The sequence below is a fragment of the Nomascus leucogenys genome, chromosome 11, assembly GCF_006542625.1.
Source record: "Nomascus leucogenys isolate Asia chromosome 11, Asia_NLE_v1, whole genome shotgun sequence".
NCBI classification, from domain to species: domain Eukaryota; kingdom Metazoa; phylum Chordata; class Mammalia; order Primates; family Hylobatidae; genus Nomascus; species Nomascus leucogenys.
In genome coordinates this window covers 72,586,058-72,612,129 of record NC_044391.1, presented here as the reverse complement: position 1 = coordinate 72,612,129, position 26,072 = coordinate 72,586,058, and the positions used below count along the sequence as shown (strand labels likewise).

At 39.8% G+C, this 26,072-nt stretch overlaps 1 protein-coding gene across 6 annotated transcripts in view; it reads right to left on the bottom strand.

Annotated features, from left to right (window-relative positions):
- Nucleotides 1–26,072, bottom strand: part of MED12L (mediator complex subunit 12L) — a 334,555-nt gene that overhangs the window by 271,830 nt on the left and 36,653 nt on the right. For all 6 annotated transcript variants that reach the window (XM_030822722.1, XM_030822724.1, XM_030822727.1 and 3 more), the window contains exons 4-5: nucleotides 25,602–25,793; nucleotides 20,596–20,755 (exon numbers count right to left, since the gene is read on the bottom strand). In XM_030822722.1, coding sequence (XP_030678582.1) covers nucleotides 20,596–20,755; nucleotides 25,602–25,793 — 352 coding nt within the window. The remainder of the gene's footprint in view (nucleotides 1–20,595; nucleotides 20,756–25,601; nucleotides 25,794–26,072) is intronic.

Here is a 26,072-nt window from a genome sequence, read left to right as displayed (position 1 = left end):
AATTTCAGTACATGTCAGCTATCATATATGCCATTACTCAACCCTCAATAAGAATGGCTGAAAGATTTTCCACCATTTTTCTCACATTTTCTGTTGTTAAAATACTTTTTTGGTCAAAGATACAATTAACAGTGTGAAAAAATAACACACCAATTGGGAGAGAATATTTTCAAATCATATATAAGGGAGTTGGATCTAGAATACATGATGAACTATTAAACTCAATAATAAAAAGACCAGCCAATTAAAAAATAGGCAAAGGATCTGAACAGACATTTCTCCAAAAATAATAAACAAATGGCCAATAAGCACATTTAAGATGGTCAACATCAATAGCCAATAGAGAAATGCAAATCAAAACCATAATGAAATACCGCTAGGACAGCTATAATAAAAAGACTGATAATAACAAGTATTGACAAGGATGTAGAGAAACTGAAATCCTCAGGTGTTCCTCGCGGGAATATAAAATGATAAATGTAATACACGGCAAACAGTAGGATAGTTCCACAAAAGGTTAAATATAATGTCATCACATAACCCAGTAAGTTATACACACGCAGGAGAACTAGCCTGTATATCTAAGAGAAATGACACATGTCCACACAAAGACCTGTAAACAAATGTTCATAGCAGGATGTTCATTATAACCAAAAAGTGAAAACAATCCAATATCCATCAACTGATACGCAGATAAATAAAATGTGGCATATGCATACAATGGAATACCATTCAGCCCTAGGAGAGAATGAAGTAGTGAAACGTGCTACCACGTGGATGTACTAGGAAAACATACGCTAACTGAAACAAGCCAGTTTCAAGGGACCACATATTGTATACTTCCATTTATATAAAATGTCCAGAAAAGGCAAATCTACAGAGAAAGTAGGTTAGTGGTTGCCTGCGGCTACTGAAGGGAAATGGGGAGTGACTGCTCATGGGCATGGGGTTTTTTAGGGGTAGTGAAAATGTTCTAAAATGTGGTTAATAGCTTCACAACTCCGTGAACACGCTAAAAAACACTGACTGCAGACTTTAAATGGATGAATTACATAGTATTTCAATTATATCAATAAAGCTGGTTTTTTAATATTCAAATATTTAAAATGTCTTCTTGAAGTACTTAACTACCAATAAAATGAAGTAAAAGATTATTTCTTCATGAAGTAAAAGAAAAGATTACTCCATACTGATAAAAAGTAATCCACTAGGAAATGATATAATTTCACAGGTGGGGGGAGACAGAGAGGATAAGGGGTAGAAACAAGAGTGACTGTGAGTCAATGGTTAAAGCTGGGTGAAGAGTAAATGGGTGTTATTATATACTTCTATATTTGTACATGTTTGATGTCCCATAATAAAAGGGTTTAAAAAGTTAATCAGTTGTACCCTATAAAATGAGCCACAGAAAATCCAAAATCCCATACTCAGCCACTGTTCACCTGGGGGATGAAAAGTAGTCAGTGCACTGATTGGCTGCCTGGATAAATAGCCCAAATGAAAACTGCTGCCTCAGTGCCACAAGACCAGCAGTCAGACGGCTGGCCAGACTGCTGGGTTCTGCTGAATGATCAGATAGTTAAATCAGGTTCTCTGGCTGGAGAGCAGGAAAAGAGAGAAAAGGAGGGGTGGGGATGGGCTGTTGGTACACAGTGGAAATGACACAGTGTGATACATTACTGAAATACATTTTTGCTTTTAAAAAGTTTTCCTCTAACAGAATTACCTGTAGAACACTGGGGACAGATACAGAGTATCTGTTTTTGTCTGGATGACTCATTTTACTATGTTATTTTAAACCAGCCATTTCTCTCTGGTTTTAATTATTGTGCAATGACACCATGCAAAGTACTATTACTTAGGGATCAAGTAGGCAGCTCAAGATCAAATAAAATAAAACCCATAAATATGTAGCAGCAAACACTAAATGCCCACCACAGCCCTCTACTGGGATATGAGGCTACAAAGAGAAGAAAGTGGCCCTGCCTGAGGCGCACATGACACAAAAGTAGACAGCAACAAGATAAGTGCTCCAGTGTACCCTGGGACCCAGGAAAGGAAGCAAAGAGGCGTTTCATCCACTTATTGGGGAAGGTACAAAGGAGTTCCACACACAGAAACGGCAGCGTGTGACATTTCAGGCAATGCAGATGGCAGGAAGGCAGAGGGAGTCACCAGTGAGGCGCAGGAAGGTCCCCAGAGGCCAGTTCCTCAAACGCTAGTGCACAAAATGGTCACCAGAGGGTGCTGGTTCAACGCACAGGTTTATTTCCAACTCCAGGGATTTCAACTCCAGAGGTCCGGAGTGGGGTCGAGAAATCTGCTTTTTTAATCAGCAGCCTGGAGGACTCTGACGCAGGCAGTGGCAAGCTATGGAGTTTGGTTTTTTATCACAAATGGGTAACCGAAACATTTTAAACACAGCAACGGCAAGATCAGATACGTAAATTAACACTATTTCTCAGGAAGTTGTAGGGGAAACCCTGGAAAGGAGGCTGCCAACTCCATCAGGGAGGTGACTGCAGCAGGGAACAAAGAGACAGGTGCGACACCTTTGTGAGGCAGAAGAGGAAACACCCTAACATGGAGTCGAAGGAAAGAGAAAGGGCAGCTAACACATTTCCAAATGGGTGGTCCCGGTGCCATCGATGGAGATGTGGAATTACAGAGAACAGCTGGGGAGGGGTGGCAGGGCTGGGTTCAGTTTGTTATTTCCTTAAATTGTTTTAATGAAACTTCTTATTTTGAGATAACTGTAGATTCACATCCAAGTGTAAGAAATAAAGAGATCCCATGGACACTTTACCTAGTTTTGCCAAATGTTAACTTCTTTCAAAACTATAGTACAATATCGCAACCAGCACACTGACACTGAGGAAACTCACCAATCTTACCCAGGTTTCCCAGTTTTCACTTTAGTTTTGAATACGCTGGATTTAAAATGCTTGAGATATTCATGGGAAAACATGTCAAGGAGCAGGTGGATATGCAAGTCTGATACTCAGAAGGGTCAGGGGAAAGATGCAAATGTAGTGAACACTACCATATGTGGGATGCAATGCCTTAAAGAATGTGTTCATGACCATGGAAGTACCTAATAGACACAATCCTGGGGACAGATCAGTTTATCATGCAGAGTAACAATATTGGTAGTGCCCTCACTGGACACTGGCCCTCTTCTAAGCCCCTGACATGCATTAACTAGCTTAAGAGTGGTGAAGGGCACAGGTTCTAGAGTTAGCTGGCCTGGTTCCTGCCCTGGCTCCAATCACTTACCAGCTTGGGAGTTTTAGAGCAAGTCAGCCCCTGGGTGCTTCAGTTACTTGCCTGTAAAACAGGGCTAGTAAGTGCTCTTAGCCTATACAGAATTATTTTGAGGATTAAATGAGATGCAACATGCTAAAACAGTGACTGGCACAGAGCGAGTGCCCAGAAGAAATCAAACTTACAGGGTTTACAAGGTTGGGTAGAGAGGAGGCTACAAAAAAGGAGGAAGTAACCTTAGGTGAAAGTAGCATCTCTCCAACCAAGACTAGAGGAAGACGGGTAAGGACAACCGCTGCAGGTAGGTTTGCATGATGCAGGTATGTCGGGGGGCAGTGGGGAGCAGTGAATAGGTCGCTGAGGGAGACTGACAGGACTGTTCCTCTGGGACATTCCTGGGACAGGTGGAGGGGAAGGGAAGGAAGACTGAAGAGAGAGGTGAAGAGGTGAAGACATGACCAGCCACAGTGAGTAAAGGGCCCTCTGCCTAAGGAGTGAATAACACAGCTGAGGAAGGGGGGCAGTACCCCAGGAAAGACAAGGCCATTATAAGGCAACGTTGCCCAGTTGTGTGTCAGGTAGTCAATGCTTAAAGATTTCAGAAGAAAAGAGACCAGGGTGGCCAAGTCGGAAAACAGGGTGCCGAGGCCTCTGGCAAGGATACAAATAGGGGAGAGGAGTCAACAAGGGAGGGTCTGACAAGAGCACAAAAGTCTTGTATTGCAAGGTTGCATGGAAACTCCCAACTGCATCTTTCTTCCTGTGAGGTTGCTGGGCTATATCTGATAGCTGAGGAGAACCATACTGGACACCTTTCTTGGATTCTCCCTCTCTCTGACAGGTCTCCAATTCTCATTTTCATTTTAACGCAAAAGTGCTAATTGTTGCATTTAGGGATTTTTTTTCCCCAGTTGTCCTTTTTCCCTATCAACCCCATACATGCATCTCAAGCTAAGGCATGTGGCAACCACAGAATCCAATTTTAGCCCTTAGAACAAGAATTTCTTATTCGACACATCAGTCACACCACCAGCTTCCCCCACAGCTACAGTTTCGGGGGCTTCCTTCTAACAGAGGGACACACTGAACATCTGCCACCAACAGGCTCAGCTCCTTCTCCAGGGCATGAGATAGCTGTCTGAAATTAATGTTGGAATTATCATATGGTAAATTTCTCTCCTCTTTTCAGATTTCTATATATATACCTGAGTGAGCAATAGCCTTGGCTTTGGTGAAATATTCCTATCATAGGGAATAACAGGGACAGCATTTTTACAAATATTAAATTGGTGCACCTAATTAACCACTTAGGACATATCCCCACAGCCTTCTACAGGTGACACCAAGTCATGAGTTTTACTGCCCCAGGACAGGAAGACTGTAGGAAGATGTAAGACTTGTCTTCTAGCAAGACACACAGGCCACCACTTTGCTTCCGTGTAGAGAACACACCTCTGTGCACTCCTCTGGCCAGGTCCTGGGGGACAACGCTCTAGAAGGGAGAAGAGGAGACATGGGGAAGAAAGGGAAGGCACCCACCCTCCTGAAGATTCAGGGGAATGGGAGCAAAAGAAAAAGGGAGGACAAGCACTGGTGAAAGACACTTGCGGCTAGCCCCACTCTGAAGACACAGAAGTTATTTAAATTATTACATCAGACATTTCACGACCCTCACTCCTCTCCCAGCTTCTACTGCAGAGGCAGTGGGAGGAAGCGCCCAATCATCTGAGGAGCAAAAATAAACAAACTACATTTTCTTTTTTCACTTTGCATTGGAATTTAATCCCATAATCAGCTGTAGTTAGAGTAACGTTTCAATAGTTAAAGTGGCATTGTGCTTACTATTTAGGTCCTAAATGCAGTTACTGTAAAGTTTCTATTTCTGAACAAGCTTTAGACAGCTAAGAGTCTTTCATTAGAACACAAATACAACAGACATCATATTGCCAGATGACCGTGTAAAATAACCCTAGAGCAAAAAGCTCTAAAACACAGCAAAAATGCTTACACAGTACACAGACCAGCCAGATCCACCCTGGCATCCCTCTCATTCCCTGCTCCGGAACTCACTCCTGTATGATTTTTCTGGAGACTAAAGAATGATGCATGTTACATTCATTTTATTAAAGCTATTTGCTTTAGCTGTGTTAGACTCACAAAGACATTCCAACTATAATTTATTGACCCTTAACTGTTTTCTACCCGGCATACCCTATGAATTCCTTGACTACAAAATAACAGATTTGAATCAGGCTTTAGAGGCATGTTATTTCAGGGATTTCACTTGGAAGTTTATACACATTTGGAAAATGACTTTGAAACCTAATGTACTGCTTTTTAATTTAAAACAAAAAGCTTTCTATTTATCATGGAATTAACATTCCAGTGCAAATTGCAAAAATAAAGAACCTAGCTTTTATAAATAAGTCATTAAAAGGTTAGCTTAGAGCCATTTAAAAAACAAGGCCATTGTATGCACAGTATGGAACAAGCACCAATTTTTTAAAGGACTATTAAAAAATACACAAAATCTACACTTAAAAATACATGAAATATATCTCAGAGGATATGCATGAAACTGGTAAGAATTATTGCTTCTAAACTATGTAAGGAGGGGTCTGGGATGGAGGTAGGGGGTCTGAAGACAGTATGGTAGAAAGGAGACTTCACTATCCCTTTCTGAACATTTTGTGTTTTGGACCACATTTTGTAATATTACCTATTAGAAATTTTAGCTCATACAAGCAGCTATCTTTTCTTAAAATTATCTTGTTTATGCTTTAAGCAACAGATCTGCAAGATGCCCAACAAATTAAAACTCATTAAACATTGAGCTTTTGGAAACATTCTTCATACCTTAAGCAAACACCATTCTCCCACTCAGCTTCTCACAGTTGATCTTCATTTGACGTGAGCAGCATGCGAATTCTGTAAATCAAACAGGACCCAGAAACAGAAGTCTAGGATGGAATTCCCCATTCTTCAACTTTCCATGAACTTTCTACCCTCATTTGTGAAATGGAGGCACTCAGCTACCTCAGAGAATTTTCAAGAAAACTAGCCCAAATGAGAAGCTATGAAACCAGCCTGTAAACTGCCAAAACTTTGAACAAGCTTATTTTATAGTATACTATCTTCCAAGTATGCACGTACGTACCAATAGCCATAAAGGGGGTAGGGAACCATGATTTACCAATTAAATCAAGGTTCTTATTAACATTTTATCATAGAAGATGACTGACTAATTCAAGTGGGAGTGAACATTTACTAGGACTGACTAGAAAAAACTGTTGAGTAGCAATGGATTCTTAACAGAAAATGTGGGACTAGACCATTCACCCAAAGTGACAAGACCAGAAGAAATGACAGTAGTAAAGACTGCAGCGAATATACTATCCAGAACAGAACTATAAACTTAACTCATTTGCTCATAAGTTGCCAAAGAGGAAGATGGAAGATAACTGAAGAACTAAGAACTACTTAAGATCCAAAAAAAAAAAAAAGAGTAAAAATCCCAATTCTTACTTAAAGGCTAGATTTCTTTAAGGCATAGCTCATATTTTACTACTACAGAAAACTTTCCCTAATTTTTCCAGTCGAGCCATTATTTCCTATATGATTACAGGTAATTAGATACTAATGTATTATGCTCCGTTTTAGGTGTGTATCTTGTAACCACAAAAAGATGGTATCCCCTTAGAGACAAACAGCACAGCCCCCATTTGGTTAAAAATCTTCACAGCATCTACGCCAATGCATAGACTCTTGATAAACCTTTTTTAAACTAAATCACTCCTTATTCAAGTGAAATACAGTAATTTCTTTCAATGCATTTCTCTAAGAAATTCAAAAACTGGCCAGGCCCAGTGGCTCATGCCTGTAATCCCAGCACTTTCGGAGGTCAAGGCAGGTGGATCACGAGGTCAGGATTTCGAGACCAGCCTGGTCAACATAGTGAAACCCCATCTCTACTTTTAAAAAAAAAAAAAAAAAGGCCGGGAGGGGTGGCTCACACCTGTAATCCCAGCACTGTGGGAGGCTGAGGCAGGTGGATCATGAGAGCAGGAGATCGAGACCGTCATGGCTAACATGGTGAAACCCCGTCTCTACTAAAAATACAAAAACTTAGCTGGGCATTGTGGCAGGTGCCTGTAGTCCCAGCTACTCGGGAGGCTGAGGCAGGAGAATGGCGTGAACCTGGGATGCAGAGCTTGCAGTGAGCCGAGATCGTGCCACTGCACTCCAGCCTGGGCAACAGAGCAGGAGTCCATCTCAAAAAAAAAAAAAAAAAAAAATTATCTGGGTGTGGAGGCATGCGCCTATAATCCCAGCTACTCGGGAGGCTGAGGCAGGAGAATGACTCGAACCCAGGAGGCAGAGGTTGCAATGAGCCAAGACCAGGCCATTGCACTCCAGCCTGGGCGACAGAACAAGACTCCATCTCAAAAAAATAAATAAATAAATAAATAAATTCAAAAACTATCATGGGCAGACATTTTCTTTAAATTTACCAAAAAATTAATTAAACATCAATATACAACCACCACAACCACACACCAGCATTCTAACTTGGAACAGGGTATAATATTTTTACTTTGGAAAAGCTGAAATATGTTTCCACAGGGCAACAATCGGGCATACAAGAGTTACAGTGCAGCATATTAAACTTGATTAGAACTTTTTAAAGTTGCTGTAAATCAACAAAGTATGATGGCAGTAGACAGAGGCTGGTGGAGGGGGAGAAAGGGGAATTGTTCAATGGGCAGTTTCAGTTTTGCAAGAGGAAAAAGTTCTACAAATCAGTTGTACAACAATGTGCATTGAGTTAATACTGCTGTACCATACACTTATTGTTGGTTACAATGGTAAATTTTATGTTATTTTACGTTAATAAATGGTCTGTAAATAGGGAAAATTTGCATATTCAATTAACTGAAAAGCTACATACCTGGAAAAATATTAGAGGTCTTCCGATTTTTGCAAAGAACATCTACTTCATTTAAGTTAAGGTCCCAAGAAGCAAGCAGTTAGCTTAGAGAAAAGTAAGCTCTTGTAATTTATCTAAGAATAACTAAATTGTAATGCTACTGGGTAAGATGGCATTCCTTAAACTTCTTCCAAATCTTTTTCATAAAACATTCTTACAGCAAGATATCTTCCAGGAAAAGTACCAATGACAGCAAAAAATAGACAGTAATAACTTGGGACTGCAATTAGGCTTAGCTAACTTTTGTTTATATGAAAGCTCCTCTTGTACATGTCTTATAGAGTCCAATAGTTCTATATGATTTATTGTGACCACAACAGCCTATTGTCCATAAACTCAATTATTCTCCAAAAGCAAATTATTTTCAACCCTTTCATCTATTGTATTTACCTCTACCTCTAAATAACATGCTTACAGTCCTACTTCTTGATTGTAAGCATTACCCACTGGCTTCCTACTATGGAAGATGATGAACATTCAGCTCTCTTTCACCTCCTATCAAGACCTTGCTTAGATATTTCTCCTATGCCTGTCCCGCCAATATTCTCCTCTCACAAGTTGAGTAGGTCTAGTCCATGCTTATACTATGAAGGAAAACTTGGCAGAATCTAATAAAATTGAAAAATGTACTTACCAGGCATCAATATGAATTCATGTTTAGCTCAAGAGATACACACAATCACATACAGAAATATTTATGTGATGTATCTATGAATCAATACTGATAGAAATGCTTGAATACATACATACATTAATGAATGAATGAATAGTAGGTAGGTAGGTAGGTAGGTAGGTAGGTAGGTAGGTAGGTAGATAAGAGACAAATCTCCCATGCAGAAGAATTTTAAATACTTTAAGTAGATACTCTGCCCTGAAGGAGGGGGATGGTTAACTCCCCACTTCTTAAGTGTGGACTGTCCATATTACTTCCTTCCAAAGAGTAAAGTGTGGAAAGGGATGGGAGGGAAATAACTTTATACTATAAACCCTGGTAAGTGCTACCTCAGCCAGGTGATCAAGGTTAACATCAACAGTCATAAGTCATGGTGATAGCATGTACCCTTGATGTAACATGATGAGAATGACACTTGACTTCTGTAACCCTGGTCTAACCATAAGAAAAACATCAGACAAATTCCAACAGAAGATAACCCTACAATATACCTGACTAGTACTCCTCAAAACTGTCAAAAATCACCGAAACTGAGAAAATGTCACAGCCAAGAGAAGCCTAGGGAGATATGAGAACCAAATGTAATATAATATCCTGAATAAGATCCTGAAATGGAAAAGGGTCATTAGGTTAAAACTAAGGAAATCCAAATCAAGTATGGACTGACTTTTATAATAATCAATATTGGTTCGTTAATTATAATAAATGTATCATATTAATGCAAAATGTTAATAATGGGAGAAACTGCAAGGGTGAGGAGAATGCATGGGAACTCTGTACTATCTTCTCAATTTCTCTGTAAATCTAAAAAGTTTTTTAACATTTTTGAAATAAAAACAAGGGACTAGCCAAACAAACTGTGGTACATCCACACAATGAAGGACTAAGAGGCCACAAAAAGGAACAGAGAACATCAAGTAATTGCTAGGATATTGTTAAGTTAAAAAAAAAGGCAAGGTATCCAACAGTATATATAGTATGCTAACTACTACGTAAGGAGAAAGAAGAAATAAGAAGATACAAGTATTTGCATATTTTTTGCAAAAATAAAAACTGGAAGATTAAAAACTAGTAAGAAATGGTTACATCTGAAGATGGGGTAAAGGGAATTGTGTGAAAAGATGGAGATAGAAGCAAAACTTCTGCACATCTTTATATAGTTTTGACTCTTGAATATGTCAAGGTATTACATATTCAAAATATAAAATTAGTTCATAAGGGAAAAAAATCAAACCCTAAAATGGAAAACAAACTGAAACAGTGTACCTTACTGCAGAGAGAATCATTTTAAGTGAAACACAGTCTAAAGCTTAAAAAAAATAAATTTCACATACTTTTAATATATCAGATTATAATTCTCAAGCCAGTATGTTTGTAGCAAGATAAAGCAGGTAAGTAACCACGTTCATTTACTAGAAATCATTTGATTGTTCATGTAATAGTAATGAAATAAACATAAAATTGAAGAAATTACTAAAAACTCTTGTTAAACAGGAAATGCTAAAGATAAACTGGAAATAGGAAAACCCCCACATATATGCACACACATGCAGACATGTGTGTCTCCATCCATTTACCCACTGATGGGGCCGAGACACAACATCCCAGTAGCAATGAACACATTTAGCACCCAGATCTTGCTTTCTAAATACCATTCCTCACTAGAAAGAAGCAGAGTTCCTTAGACAAAAGGCTCTTTGCAGATCTGAGGCAGGAAAATTACAAGCGCCTGGGACATCTTTCTGTGCCAGAAAGCAAGGAGATGTCCCATGACAAATGGTGTCATGTCAAAAGTTTACAAGGAGCTAGAAGGGTCTCTGGCCAATTTGGGGACAATTTTAACACGAAATTTAACAGAAGTGTTCTTGGTTGTAAGATACAGAATAAATAAAAGTCCATGAGCCCATAACAATGACAAAAAATAAACTTTTTTTTTTTGGTTCTTTTTTTTTTTTTGAGACAGAGTCTAACTCTGCTACCAGGCTGGAGTGCAGTGGTGCGATCTCAGCTCACTGCAACCTCTGCCTCCCAGGTTCAAGTGATTCTCCTGCCTCAGCCTCCTGAGTAGCTGGGATTACAGGCACATGCTGCCATGCCCAGTTAATTTTTGTATTTTTAGTAGAGACAGGGTTTCCCCATGTTGGCCAGGATGGTCTCGATCTCCCGACCTCGTGATCCACCCACCCCAGCCTCCCAAAGTGCTGGAATTACAGGTGTGAGCCACGGCGCACAGCCTAAACTTTTTTAATTTTATTATTATTATACTTTATTTTAGGGTACATGTGCACAACGTGCAGGTTTGTTACATATGTATACATGTGCCATGTTGGTGTGCTGCACACATTAACTCGTCATTTAGCATTAGGTGTATCTCCTAATGCTATCCCTCCCCCCTCCCCCCACCCCACAACAGTCCCCGGAGTGTGATGTTCCCCTTCCTGTGTCCATGTGTTCTCATTGTTCAATTCCCACCTATGAGTGAGAACATGCAGTGTTTGGTTTTTTGTCCTTGCGATAGTTTGCTGAGAATGATGGTTAATAAATAAAAAAATAGAGAAACATTTTTCACCACTGTGGAGGTGCAACTACAATTTCTACTCCAAAAATTGAAATCAAACGAAAGGATTTAGCATTTATTCTGCCTTTTTTAGAAAAGAACTGTAATTTATCGCATGAGAGAAAACCCTCATTTACAGAAGAATGCCTACATCTTGCCATTCCCAAAGAAATAACTATTCTAGGCTCAGTTCATCAACAGATGTTAAAACTTTTAGGTAAAAGATTACTGAGGAATGGAATAGCTGCAGGTACCAAAGTCTCACCCCCAATAGCCCCATTCCTTCTATTGGAGAATGGTTTTTACCAGATAGCCAGAGTTACCTCACCGGTTAAAACCTATTTTTCATGCCTAAGCAAAGTGTGAATTTAAACTAAGCTTATACAAGCACTTCTGTCCAATCTTCAGGATTACTTTCAGCATAAACAAGGCAGATATCGCCTTTATGACAAACGAGATAGAAGGAACACTGTGAAAATGTGGAGGCAATCTTGACAAAACTAAATGCTTGTCCCTGGAATCAAAAAAGTTAGTATGCAATGTCTTCACAGACCCAAACTGCAAGTAAGCTGGGAGGCTTAGATAAGAAACCAGACTGTCAATTATGAGTTTAGCAGGACTTATTTTTGCAGTCCAAATGGCTCAGTGAATATGTCACAAATTAATTACCCACTGTGAAAGAAGGGTGGCTGTTTATTCTTTGTATTTTGGGAGCGATAAGGATAGTGGTTACAAGAGTATAGTCAACCAAGAAAAGTCTCTCATCTGACTCAAATCCCCACAAAACCTCAGGTGGCACAGAGGAAATGACTAGGGGTAAACAGAGCAGTGCCCCAGGCAGTTTAACCACGAAGCATTTTAAGCTTCTTTGAATCTATCTGTTCCCCCAAAAAAGACCTCATGCGCATGATATGTCTTGTCACTTTTCACCATATTGAATACCCAAAAATTCCTAGGCAGAATTAAGGCTGCTCATCTTGCAAGCAGTTTCATATTTCTTTTTCTAGTTTCCATGGCACCCTGGACTTTGCTTTGCTCCTCCTGTTCCCCATAGCACCCATGAGAACAAGAGTTCTGACTCTTCAGATGCTGCTCAGAGCCACCAGTCCTGCAGCCTGCTTCCTGCCAGCGTCTTTCCACCTAGAGATGCTTGTTGCCTCCAGTGGCCCAGACCCACACCACACACAGACCACCAGCAGCTATCACCTCACAGTGAGGAGTGAGAAGCAGCCGCTCCAGTGGCAGGAGCCTGGGCAGGGATCCAGCTCCATCTAGGCCAGCAAGTTACTTAACTTCTCTGAGACTCAGGTCCCTCATACACAAAATGGAATAATGAAACCTACATTGCAAGGTTACAGATAAAGTCTGCAAAGTTCCCAACAGAGCAACACAGGATAATCAATAAATACTGGCTGGTAAGAGCAGTTCTAAGTAGCAGTTGTCGCATATTATCAATGGTCTACATTTACTGTGTGCCAGTCACTGTTCTAAACACATTAAAGGTATTGATTCATTTCATTCTTAAAAAGTACTATCAGGCCAGGTGTGGTAGCTCACGCCTGTAATCCTAGCACTTTGGGAGGCCAAGGTGGATGGATCACCCGAGGTCAGGAGTTCAAGACCAGCCTGGCCAACATGGTGAAACCCCGTCTCTACAAAAATTAGACGAGCACGATGGCAGGCGCCTGTAATCCCAGCTACTTGGGAGGCTGAGGCGGGAGAACTGCTTGAACCCAAGAGGCGGAGGTGGGCGTGAGCCGAGATCACACCAACGCCCTCCAGCCTGGGCGACAGAGGAGACTCCATCTCAAATAAAAATAAATTAATAAATAAATAAGTACTGTCAATTATCCTCATTTTTTACATACAAGAAACTGAGGGAAAGAGTCATAACAATAATAGTAACAATAAACCCTTCCATGGCTTTTCATCATGCACTAGAGGGAACTCACATATCGCACTCTGGCAAACAAACCTTCACACAGGCTTTCATCACCTCCCCACTGGTAACTGACGCTCAAGCTGAAGTTAAATCCTGGAGGTGCAACAAGTCAAACTATTTGATAACCTATTTCTCTGCAGACATCATCCTTCTGTCAGAAATGTCCTTCCCTGAACAACAGCCCACTCCAGCTGTGTCCTCCTAGGAAACGCCTCTTCTTGCAAAAGTATACACCTAAGTCACTTCCTCTGTGAATCTCCTGGATGTTCCCAGTTCCCTCAGTGGCTTATTCCTTAAGACTTCCTCTGTATTTTCTTCCTGTCACTATGAAGTCTTCCTTCTCTAATATCTGATTATTTGGATGCATGTCCCCTACTCATACTAGACGGCAGTGATTACACTGTCACACTCTTGTCCTCACTGACCAGCGGTGTCCAGCACAGGCCTGGAGCCAAGTTTGGACATTTATGCTGAGGGGTTCTGCACACCACCTGCACATCACCATCCTCATCCATGAAATGAGAATAACATATCTCTTTCACAGGCTATCTGAATAATAAGTCATAAAATGGACAAAACATACATAGAACCCAGCAAACATTTACTAATGAAATGGGGAACACTGTATCACTGCACACCAGGAGAACCCTGGCAGAGAGCCAATAGACCTGGTGAGGGACTGACCATTTTCAAACAGGCCAAAAAAAAAAAAAAAAAACCCACAACAGCAAGGGGATGGGGCATTCCCAAAGCCAACAAGCTTCTCCAAACAACCTAGATCATTTCCCAGCACACATCGGGAGCTGATTCAACCTTGAAATGCAGTGAGCACCGTATCCCTGCTTATCACAATACCGGGGATTCCGTAAGTGCTTAAGAAATGCTAACTGTTAACAGTGACAGCAATAACAGCAATAAATGCTGTAGTTATTATTAGTTGATTCAGCAACAATAAGACTCCTCATGGGGAAAATTCCTACAAATAAATGTACAAAATTCTGTTATTTACTATAAAGTCATATTTCCTAATCTGTTCAAAGACTTCAATTGCATAACTCAATGTGAGTTTCACTTTTTCATTTTTAAGTATTAGCTAGCCTGTTTTAAATAATTTTCTCTGGTGAGCTCAAAATATTTAAGGCAGCCGAACAACCTTGTTCTCTTAAAAATGAAACTTAATTCAACTCTAAAAATATCTGAAACCGAACATGCATTATTTCTGGCATACTCTCCCTCAAGTAGCAACATCAACTATTTCATGACATTTTCTAAACATCGTGTCCACCTAAACCTTTTTTTTTTCAGGTCTCACAAGGACTAAGAATTACAAACTCTTGTTTCAGGCTTCCCTAATTCTCCTCTATTTAAAATCTCTGTCTTGATGTTCAGATTTGTCCAAGTCAAATATTTCATTACCCACTTTGAAGTTACACGTGAGACCTCACTCAGAAACCCAAGGCGCTTCTCACTCCTCTCACTTTTGTGTATACACTGTACTGGGTACATCTTTGCTGACTGCAAGCTCCCCAGGGCAGCAACCCATTTAATCTACATTTGAGATCTGTAACTCTCTGCATAACGACAGTGAGGATCTCTGTGTTGCTCCTTGTTGCTGTGAGCCCACTTAACTTTGGGAAAAGTTCCCTTCAATAAAATCAAACAGCAGTGCTTTATAGCTCTGCTCCAATGTTGAAAGTAGGAACTGAAAATAAAACACATGTTTCTATTACAAAGGAATAAAAGTCATTTCTACTGAAAACACTTTACAAATCCTAAGAACAATCATCAAGACAACGGAAGTCATAAAACCAATGCCAGAAAAGGGTGACACTTGATAGTCAATCTTGTCCCAAACGTGCTGAATGATTCTTTTTGCTATCAATGCCAGAACACAGAACCTATTACTAGAAGTTAATCTTCTGAAGTGTATGTGATTTAATCCAATTCAACACATATATATGTGTGTACTCGCTTGGCTGTATCCCTTGCTAGGAGTGTGAAACTTGCTACATTACATTATGGCTATGTCTACACAGCCAAATGCTTTCAAATATACTGTATAATTTGCTTTTAAAAGTTGAAAAAGTTGCTGAAGACAAAGGAGAATGTCATCAGAGGTATCAGGTGTAACGAAGTGATAGTAAAACAAGATTAGATATTTGAAAAACATGCTCTTTTCATATAGTATAAATAGAATCCTGCATTTTCAATTAAAATACATATAAGAATATAGATAAAGGAACTGTATATTTACATAGGTAAATTACTAATTACAAAGGGTAGAATAGTAACTTTGCAGGAGAAAAATCCAATAGACACCACCTTAACCAAATCATCAAAGTTACCACCACCAGTATTGGGATATGATATACTGACACATTCACAGCATCACCTCCAGGCTATTCCAAGCAAAGGTATGTAACTTAAATCTATTAATGAGAAACTGGAGAAAGGAAAAATCGATGGACAGTCTACAAAATAACTGGTGTGCCTCCTTCAAAAATATCAAGGTCAAAAGAAAATGGCTAAGAACTGTTCTAGATTAAAGACAACTAAAAAAACATGACAAAGGCAATACAGACACTGGATTGAATCAAGGTGGAAAAGACTGATGTCTGGAGAAGCTAAGGACTTTGCATTAAATCACCTCGTCTCTTAGTGGCAGCACTGATAAAAGTGAAACCCAAAGCTCCCTCTGAGATGCTAGACCCGGGAACTAAGGGGTAAACTCCTGAAATTCATACATTTTAAAAATATTTCTCTTTGGCCGGGCGCGGTGGCTCACGCTTGTAATCCCAGCACTTTGGGAGGCTGAGGCGGGCGGATCATGAGGTCAGGAGATCGAGACCACGGTGAAACCCCGTCTCTACTAAAAAAATACAAAAAAATTAGCCGGGCGTGGTGGCGGGCGCCTGTAGTCCCAGCTACTAAGAGAGGCTGAGGCAGGAGAATGGCGTGAACCCGGGAGGCGGAGCTTGCAGTGAGCCGAGATCGCGCCACTGCACTCCAGCCTGGGTGACAGAGCGAGACTCCGTCTCAAAAAATATATATATTTCTCATTTTAGCCTTTGGCCTGTCTTAGTTCAAAGCCTGGATACTCTAACATAAATATTATTATAGGCACTTGATCTTCATGGAGTTAATATTCACAATTTTAAATACACATTAATAATCATAAAAACCTATGAACTGCAATATACTGTAAATCAACTGGATCAAAAAAACAGAATCATATGTTATCTGGCTTACAGAGGAAGAAAAAATACAGCTAGTGACTAAAGCTAGTAATCCGTCCATTATGGGTATGCAAAAAATAAAAGTTTTAACTTTTTGGTGGGGAGAAAAATAACCCTCCAAAAGTCCAACCAGCCATAGTGATAAGGAAATTAATGGTAAAGCTAATGAATCCAACAAGTCCCTAATGTTCTTAAGTAGAAACTGGAGCTATACATCCCTCCACTTACTAGGGGAAATCATGTGGTCCTGGTGAAACACTCATATCTGGGATTTCCCAGAAATTACATAACCTTTCCAAATTATCAAGATCTATCAAACTGTTTTTTGTTTGTTTGTTTGTTTGTTTTTTGAGGGAGAGGGTCTCTCTCTGTTGCCCAGGCTGGAGCACAGCGGCTCAGTCCCAGCTCACTGCAGCCTCAACTTCCTGGGCTCAAGCTATCCCCTCACCTCAGCCTCCTGAGTAGCTGGGAATACAGGTGTGCACCACCACACCTTACTAATTTTTTTGGTGGGGAGGGTTGGAGAGACAAAGTCTCACTATGTTGCCTAGATTGGTCTTAAACTTCTGGGCTCAAGCGATCTTCCTGCCCTGGTCTCCCAAAGTGGTGGGATTATAGGCATGAGCCACCACGCCTGGCATGAACTCTTATTTGCTCTAAAATTGTTTTAAGTTTCAGTTGTAAAAATCATTCCTGCATTTCCTTTTTGCATTTTTGTAGCAGTCAAAGTCAGATTAAACTGAACATCAAGAAAAACACTGACAAGAACATGTTACCAAAAAAATATATATGAAGAGAACATAAGGAATGGAGTAGTCTCTCCGATATAGCTGGTGATAATGAAAGATTCAAGGATTATCAATTGGGAGAAATTCTTTTAAATACATACATACACAGATGCAGAAATATGTAATCACATCACACACACACCAACATAAATGTTTCAAGCCTAATTATTCATTTATTTATTTTAAAAATTACTGACCACCTTGTGTATGCCAAGTACTGTCTTCAGAGACTCAGCACTGAACAAATCTAGCAAAGTGGAGTGCAGTGGATGTAGACAGATTATAAAAAAAATTAATGTAAAATATAACATCTGATGGTGTTAAGAACAATGAAGAAAAATAAAGCAGAATAAGAAGACAGTAACAGGGAGATATTTTGGCAGCAGTGGTCGGAGAAGGCTTTTCTTAGGAAGCACGTCTGGGCAGAGACCACAGTGGAGCAAGGGGACAGGCCCATGTGCACCCACAGGTGAAGGAAGAGCCGCGCCCACAGGTCAGCACGGCTCTGAGTTTGGAATGTGCAGGCAGGTCACTGGCGTCGCTGAGTTACACAATCTGAGTGGGACAAGGGGCCATGCAAGAATTCTGGGCATAAGGGTGGCGTAATTTCTGCCCTAACAGGATCATTCTGGCTACAAAGTGGAAAGCTGACATTAGAGGAACAAAAACAAAAACAAGAAGATTGGCTAAAACCCTGCAATAGACAGGCAAAGGGGGTGGTGGTTTGGCCAGAGTAATAGCAGTGGACACAGAGGACCAAGTTTTCAGATTCTGGTTTTATTTTGAAAGTAAAGATGACAAGATTGTTGGCGGACTGAATGTAGGGTTTTGAGAGAAAGATAAATACCAGGAATGACAATTTGGCTCTTACCCTTACCCACCCAATAACTACACATAACATTTACTAGGAAGAAATGTCAGGAAGAAACAAGTTAAGGGATGGCAAGAAATCAAGACTTTGATTTGATATACATTATGTTTCAGATGCTGATTCAGACACTTCAGATGTCATCAAAGTGAAGGTGGCTAGTAAGCAATTGGATATCCAGGTCCTGGGGAGAAGCATTAATAAATCCAATGGAGACTGGCTGGGCAGTGGCTCACCCTGTAATCCCAGTACTCTGGGTGGTGCAGGGGAGAGGATCACTTGAGCCCAGGCTTTCCAAAAAAGCCTGGGCAACACAGTGAGACCCTGTCTCTACAAAACATCAAAGAATTAGCCAGGCATGGTGACACACGCCTATAGTCCCAGAAACTTGAGAGGCTGAGGCAGGAAGATCACTTCAGCCCAGGAGTTTGAGGAAGCTGTGAGTTGTGATCAGGCCACTGCACTCCAACATGGGTGACTAAGACCCCCCCCGCCACCTCTAAAAATAAATAAATAAGCTAATCCAGTGGACATACATACACACACACACACACACACACACAAAATGTAGATATATGAAGAAATATGTGTGTGTGAAGGCTGAATGAATGAAACTTCAAAAAGGATAACAGAGGAGAAGGGAGAAGAGAAACTTGAACATCATGTTGTATCTACTTCAGCACCATTTGAAAATTTTGTAATGAAAATGTATTACTTTAGTAATAAAAAGGGGCACTTCTTTTGTATTCCCTCAAATAAAATGCTGATAGGGGGAATAAACTCAGAGAAATATAAAGATAATAGAAGACCACTGCGAAAACAGCACTAAGAGGCCATCACTGTTAACTTGTGGATTACTACCTTCCAGGATTTTTTCCTGGGCATTTCTGGGCATTTCTTTTCTAAAATACAGTTTCTTTTTGCTTATTTCTTTTAACATGTATAGGATGATGCCGAACTCAAAGATGGCAGCCACAGAATTCAGACCATGTTTTTGTTTTTAAGTGTTCATGCTTTTACAGTGTGCTCCAATCACACCACTCCCCACCACTTTATACCCCAACTCATTTATCCAGGGCACCACCTGGCATCTGAAGACGTCTGTACTTTCTGTCCCTCCTCCTCAGAGATTTGTGATTGGACTCTCCCTTACAAAACCATAAGCTGTTTTCATTTCATAGAGAATTATTTATAAACCCAATCTCTAAATGGTCATATTTATATATAATTCTTTACGTACATTTTTAGTTTAGCATCACATCTTCTACAAAGCATGTTTTAGCACCACCTCAAGAAGTCATGGTCTAGAAACCAACATAGTGGGGACTCTGACTCAAAATACTGACCATGGTCAGCATACTGGACACTGGGGACTTGGTGAGAATAAGACCAACATTCCTGCCCTTACGGGCCTTACATTTTAGTGTATGTGAGGTGGAGCACAGAGTGACAGGTACAAATATTTTAAACATAATTTCAGATATTGAGATGGACATTGAATAAAATAATAACATGGGAGAACATAACCAGAAGTAGAGGGAAAGGAGAGAAAAAGAGGGAATGAAATTTAGGTAGGTGGCCAGAGAAAGCCTCCTGCAGAAATGACATTTAAGCCAAAGCTGCAGTGAAGAGATAGAAGCATGCAAATATCCCAGAGAAGACCAACCAAGTACAACAAACAAGAAACACAGAAGCCCTGAAAAGGGAAGGAGCTCTGCTCAGCATATTAGGGAGACAGAAGGAAGGCACTGTGGGTGGAACATCACAGGAAGGGGGGGAGCTGGGGGTGGGGGCATCAGCGATGACTTCACTGGCCACAGTAAAGAATCTGGATCTGTATTCCCGCTGTAATAAAAAATTGCTGTAAATTTATAAATAGAAATACAATATATCATTTAGGCTTGGAGATTAGTATAGTAGTTATGCAGAGAATACAATGTAAGGAGCAAAAGTAACAGCAGAGAAAGCTGCTAGAAGGCTGTGACTCCATCCAGTTAAGAGACGTCGGTGGCTTGGACCAGCATTTCAACAGCTGTGGTGGTGAAAAGTGTTCAGATTCAGGATATATTTTGGCAGTAATATCAACAGCCCTTGCTAATGGAGTCAGGATTCTGAGACTGAGTGAACTAGGAACAGCTGCCCTATCCATACCCGAGTGAATCAGTCTCACCACAGACCTTCTCAACACTCACCATGCTGGGCTGTATCTAGAGGGTGCAGGCAACAATTACTTGCAAAATCAATAATGAAATGTAAGGTGTATTGTATTCTCCCACTTACCCAAATTCGGATCAGGAGCCTGACGTTTCTTAATTTTAGCTTCAGATATAGCAGAATAATAGGCACAAGTCATCTTAATCAGCCACGTTGCTCGAACCATTGGCACAGAATATTTAGCTAAATATGCAAAAACATCCTCTTTTTTACTAAGGATAGGAACCTAAAAAGAAACAACATAGTATATTTATAATAATCACATACTGTGTTCATCACTAGATAAACCTAAATAAAGGGGAAGCAAAAGAAAGAGTCTGTAAGTTACCTGCTGGCCCTAAGAAAGTATATCCTTGATGAATTTTCAAATAGTGCATGTAGTTTTTGTTTTTTTAAAGGAACATTTTAAGCCAATTTTCATTAAGAAAAAAATAATCAAAACTAGGTGTAGCACAATATAAAAGTTTCATTAGTTGTGCTTTCCATTTTTTTTAAATAAATGATTTTCAAATTCTCAGATGCTGAGAGCTACTCATCTTATCAACAGAGCAAGGAAAAATAATTTCATGACAGTCCTCCAAAGAATTTATCTCAAAATTGGAAGGGATAGACCAAGTGAAAATTGTCCCTACTCTATATTTTATCCAGGACCTTTTTGTGTGTGTGTGTACAAAGCTTTCTGATTAAAATTTCATAAGAGTAACAATTTCCAGAAAGCTTCTAAAAGTGACATTAGTACAAAATTCAAAAGAGAGGCTACAATGATGGATCAGTGAATCTGCCTAATAAACAATGAGCCAGAAATAGCTAGGTAATTAATTTACTGGTTGAAATTAGGCACTTGAGGCAGTTAATTATGTCTTCCAGACCACAAAGGTACTATTTAGCAAATTAGTATCCCAATGTACACTGAATGGTTTGAAAGAGTTAATTCATTCTTCTAGTATCCCTCATAAATATCCTAAGAATAGCCCATTCATCTATATCATCTATTCAAGTTTATGAATATAAAGGAAGAACAACAGTGAACAAAGACTATATTAGCCACGATGCAGCAGGATGAGAGCAATGAGACTGAGGGCCAAGGACATGCCCCACGCCAGCCATGACCCCCTCTGTACTCCACTCCTGAATGAAGCCTGTTTGGATAAGCCCTTCATTCCTGGGACCCTCATTTATGAACTGTGTTATTAACATCAACCCTGTCCACCTCACAGGGTAGTTATAAGGATAAAGCAAAACAATTACATGAATCAAAATTATAACGATTATTTTCTTGTCAGTTCCAAGGATTTCTCCACGCCAACCAAAGTGCTTTCAGGCCATGGATGTGACCCTTTCTTAGAGGATCCTGAACATCACTACTATAAATAACAAGAGCCCTGGTCTCTCTGTCCCAAACTCTTACTTGATTTTGTGAAAATCAAGGCTTCAAACCAGCTAACTGATTCATATAGCATGGCATTTTTCTCTTAACCAAATCCTCACTCATACAGTAGATATCTGTGCACTGACGTGTCAAAAATTTGACTATTCACACACTTGGTACAAAGTGCGATCCTAGAATAATTCTTTTTAAGAGCTCATTCTTTTAGTATGTGGCCCTTAAAAACAAGCAAACTATTTCACCTGGTCTTGCCAAAGAACCATAAAGCTTTTCAATGCTGAAGGAAAAGCTGCCTGGGTTGCACATTAAGATGCAGCATATAGGCCCTGCATGGTGGCTCAGGACTATAATACCAGCACTTTGGGAAACAGAAGCAGGTGGATCACTTGAGCCTAGAAGTTTGAGACCAGCCTGGGCAGCATGGCAAAACCTTACTAAAAATATAAAAATCAGGCGAGTGTGGTGGCACACATCTGTAGCCCCAGCTACTCAGGAGGCTGAGGTGGGAGAATCGCTTGAGCCTGGGAGGTGGAGGTTGCAGTGAGCCAAGATCACGCCACTGCACTCCAGTCTGGGCAATACAGCAAGATCATGTCTTAAGGAAAAAAAAAAAAAAGGATGCGGTATATCCACATACATATTTTATGGGCAAATGAAGACACATTAGGTCATGTACAGTTCCTGCCCTGGGTGCTGACTTCAGAACACAGACCCCATGACAGAGGCAATTACACTGCACCCAACACAACTAAACGGAAGATAAAAGTCATATAAGCCAAAGCTAGAAGGCTTCCTCTCTGCAGACAGATACTAAATTTTATCTCCTTTAGACAAAAAAGATACAATTTAATAGGAACATTTCCTGAAAATTAGGCTTACAAGGCACATCTCTCGTGGAGCACAAGGCTCTCGGTTTACTGGCCATCATTTAAGTCAGGGACAGGAAAAGCACAGAGTTCAATATTCAGTTCAAGACCCGAGTTGCTGCTTTTCACTAGAATGTACAGTGTGGTGTCAGTGAGTTAAATTTTCATTGTCAAGGTGAGGCTGTCTCTCATTCAGACATGCCAAAAGGTTACATAGGTCAAGGCCTAAAACACAAACAAGTGCAAGTTAGCATCTCCACAAGAGTCACCACTAGTAGTTATCTTTCGTAGATGCCTAAAGGATTTCCTTTGAACTACAATTGGGGAAAGGGGGGAAAAAATAAAACATCTGAACTTGTGAAATGTTTAGACAAGACAGCAAACAAAACTCAGCACAGATCTTACATTAACAGCACAATGCAAACCTCTACCTCACTGTCTCCGTACTAGCAGAACCTCATGAGAACTGGTTGATGCAAATCAAGACTTCAGAATTAAGAACATATGTGAAACAAGTTACTCAATTAAGAAAGTAGACCGACCAGACACATATTAATAATTTTGTGAAATCTACAGTTGGGCCAACTCAAAAAGAAAAATATGTTTATATTGACTAAAGTATTGACTTCCTCACCTTGTTGCATTACATGTTTTTCAGTTAAGAATCCATCTGATTTTAAATGATAGCTAAAACTTGGCAATCACAGGGCAGTTGTCTGGTTCTAAATCAAGCTACAGCTGCATCTAAGTACAGAGAAAATTAAGACACCTAGCATGTGCTGGTTTTCAATCCACAGAAGGGTGTCCTATCACCTTTCTCCTTGGATGCATATTATCACTGCATTCTCTGTTTGCTAAGCAAGGGTAAAGGCAAAAGAAAATTTCACAGACCACAGTAATCAAAGTCACCTGAAGGAAACAGGTGAGAGTTAATGAACTGTTCAAGACCTGGAAGAATATCCCTAGATGCCAGAAGTCTCCTTTTCCAAATCGATCTACAATTGTGATTGAGTTAAAAGGTCCTTTACAAGCCTCTCTGTGGATAACGCCTTGGCGCGCTGCGAAGCTTCACAGTAGCAGAAAACCAAGTCCTGAAACATGATCCATACAGGAAACTATTATGAACTCAAGATAAGATTTCAAAGATGACTCAGGATCTTAGCAGGTAAACCCAGGCTTTCTACCTGAAGCCATCACACAGATGAATACCAAAAATTAAAGAAGTATTTGAACTCTCTATTATGAAGAACATGCAGAGAATGCATTGCTTTACCCCATTCTAAAAGAGATTTCACCATCTCAAGAAGATGATATGCTGAAGAGGGAAGGGGAAGGATTCTTGAAATGCCCAAGAAATGAATACTTCAAGGTATATTTAATTATTTTATAAAGAAAACATCTTCAAGTTTGTAAAGAATTAACATCAGGGCTTACCTGAGGAACACCTGACTTGGCCAGAGGCAGCTCCTAATAAAGAAAGAATAACGGCTAATACACTGCACCATGATTCAACTTCCTCCTACAAGAGGAGAAACCACTACTTCCCTAGAGCAAGGGCATCAACTCCTCAAGAGTAGCAAATCCAAAATATGCACTCTAAAAACTTATGAAAAAAGAAAACCTAAATGGAAAGATGTCAGGCTGGCAATATGGAAAGTATGAACTGTTAGTCAAAAGCCATCAAATATTGAAGGATGCCCTATGACTTACATGGCCTTCAGATACAATTCATGGGCCACAGTGGGACCACAAAGTAAATATTCACCACTGGAAAAGAAGTCATACATGGTTCAGCCCGGATTGAGACAGTGGTACTAACTGAATGGTAAGAGGTGGTTATGCTGACTGTTACACTCTTCCAAGATTTCAGTTGCCTTTCACCACTGAAATCTATGCAAGGCAACACAATGTTATGACATTTAAGGCAAAATAAAGCCAATGGAAGCTACAGACACTATTTTCAAAGAGTTGCTTTGGAAAATAGGCAAATATACAAAAGAGCTCCCCTATAAACTGGGCCTATACCAAGCTGGTAAGGAAAACTTAATACTAAGAACAGAAGACAGGCACTCCTAACACTAAAGGGCCTTAGGAGAGATAAGAAAAGACCCCTGGGATTATTTCAAAGTTGTGCAAGAAATCAGAGATCGGGACTATGAGCGAGGTTTCTAGTTTCTTATATAAATTTCAAGAGGTATCTTATATTGTTTGGACCACAAGATTGTTGAATCTATGTATTATTTCCCACTTGAGAAAAATGACCAAAGGCAAAGATTTTAAAAGAACCTCCCACATCCCCTCCCCTATAAAAAAAGCTAGAAGCTATGAATAAACCTGCCCATTTTGTTCTAAAAATTTTTCAAAGAACAAGCACACACAGAATCACAATCTTTATCTCGCTTGGTAGGAAGGAGACAGCTTGAAGCATTTGGATGGGTACTTTTAAAGACAAGAAAATAACCTCAAAGCAAGAATCTTTTTAACAAATCTTGGACATCTTGGCCTAAGAAAACTGGAAATGTAATTTTTTTTTAAATGAAGTCTTCTTGCCTGTTCTCAATTTTAAAATCTTGTCTACCTAAAATCCACATAAACAGCTTGATATGCAGAATGTTTAGCGATTTATAGATGTCCTAAGCACCACACGCAATCAAAATAAAGGGGAAAACAGCATGGAGTAACACCCACCTGGGACCACAAACCTGCCAATGGGCTTGCAGTCTCAAAAAGAATTGGGAAAAACAAATATATACTTGAATATTATCCCAAACAGCTGATTATAAGACCATAACTAAAACAATGTAAGAAACATCTGATACCTTTTTTGCCAAAATAGAAAGTGGCTTATTTCCTGCTAAGTCAGAAAACCAACTATGAATTGCACTCTGGGATCGAGCAGTAACCAGCCAATAATTATCTTTAGCATTAACTTGTGGTTTCTTCTTTCCCGTGTCCTGGAAAGTGTTAAGCTTCAGTTTCTCAGCTAATATGCTGCTAAAATAAGCTCCAATCTGTGGAAAGAAGAGAAAAAAAGGGAAAGTTACGACAATAAGCAAGTAGCTTAGTAGTACTATACATTAGTATTTTTCTTTATTGTTTCAACTGAAAATCTTCATACACCCCATCAGAAAATAAATTGGGTATTTAAGCCTTCGAAGCCAAGAGATGTGATTTCCTTACATTAACTATGATACACAGCACCTTTATACCACTATTCACAAGTAGTTCGGCGGAGGGGGACAAGGAGAGCCTTTGGAAATCTCTGCTAAGATGAAATTAATTACATCCTG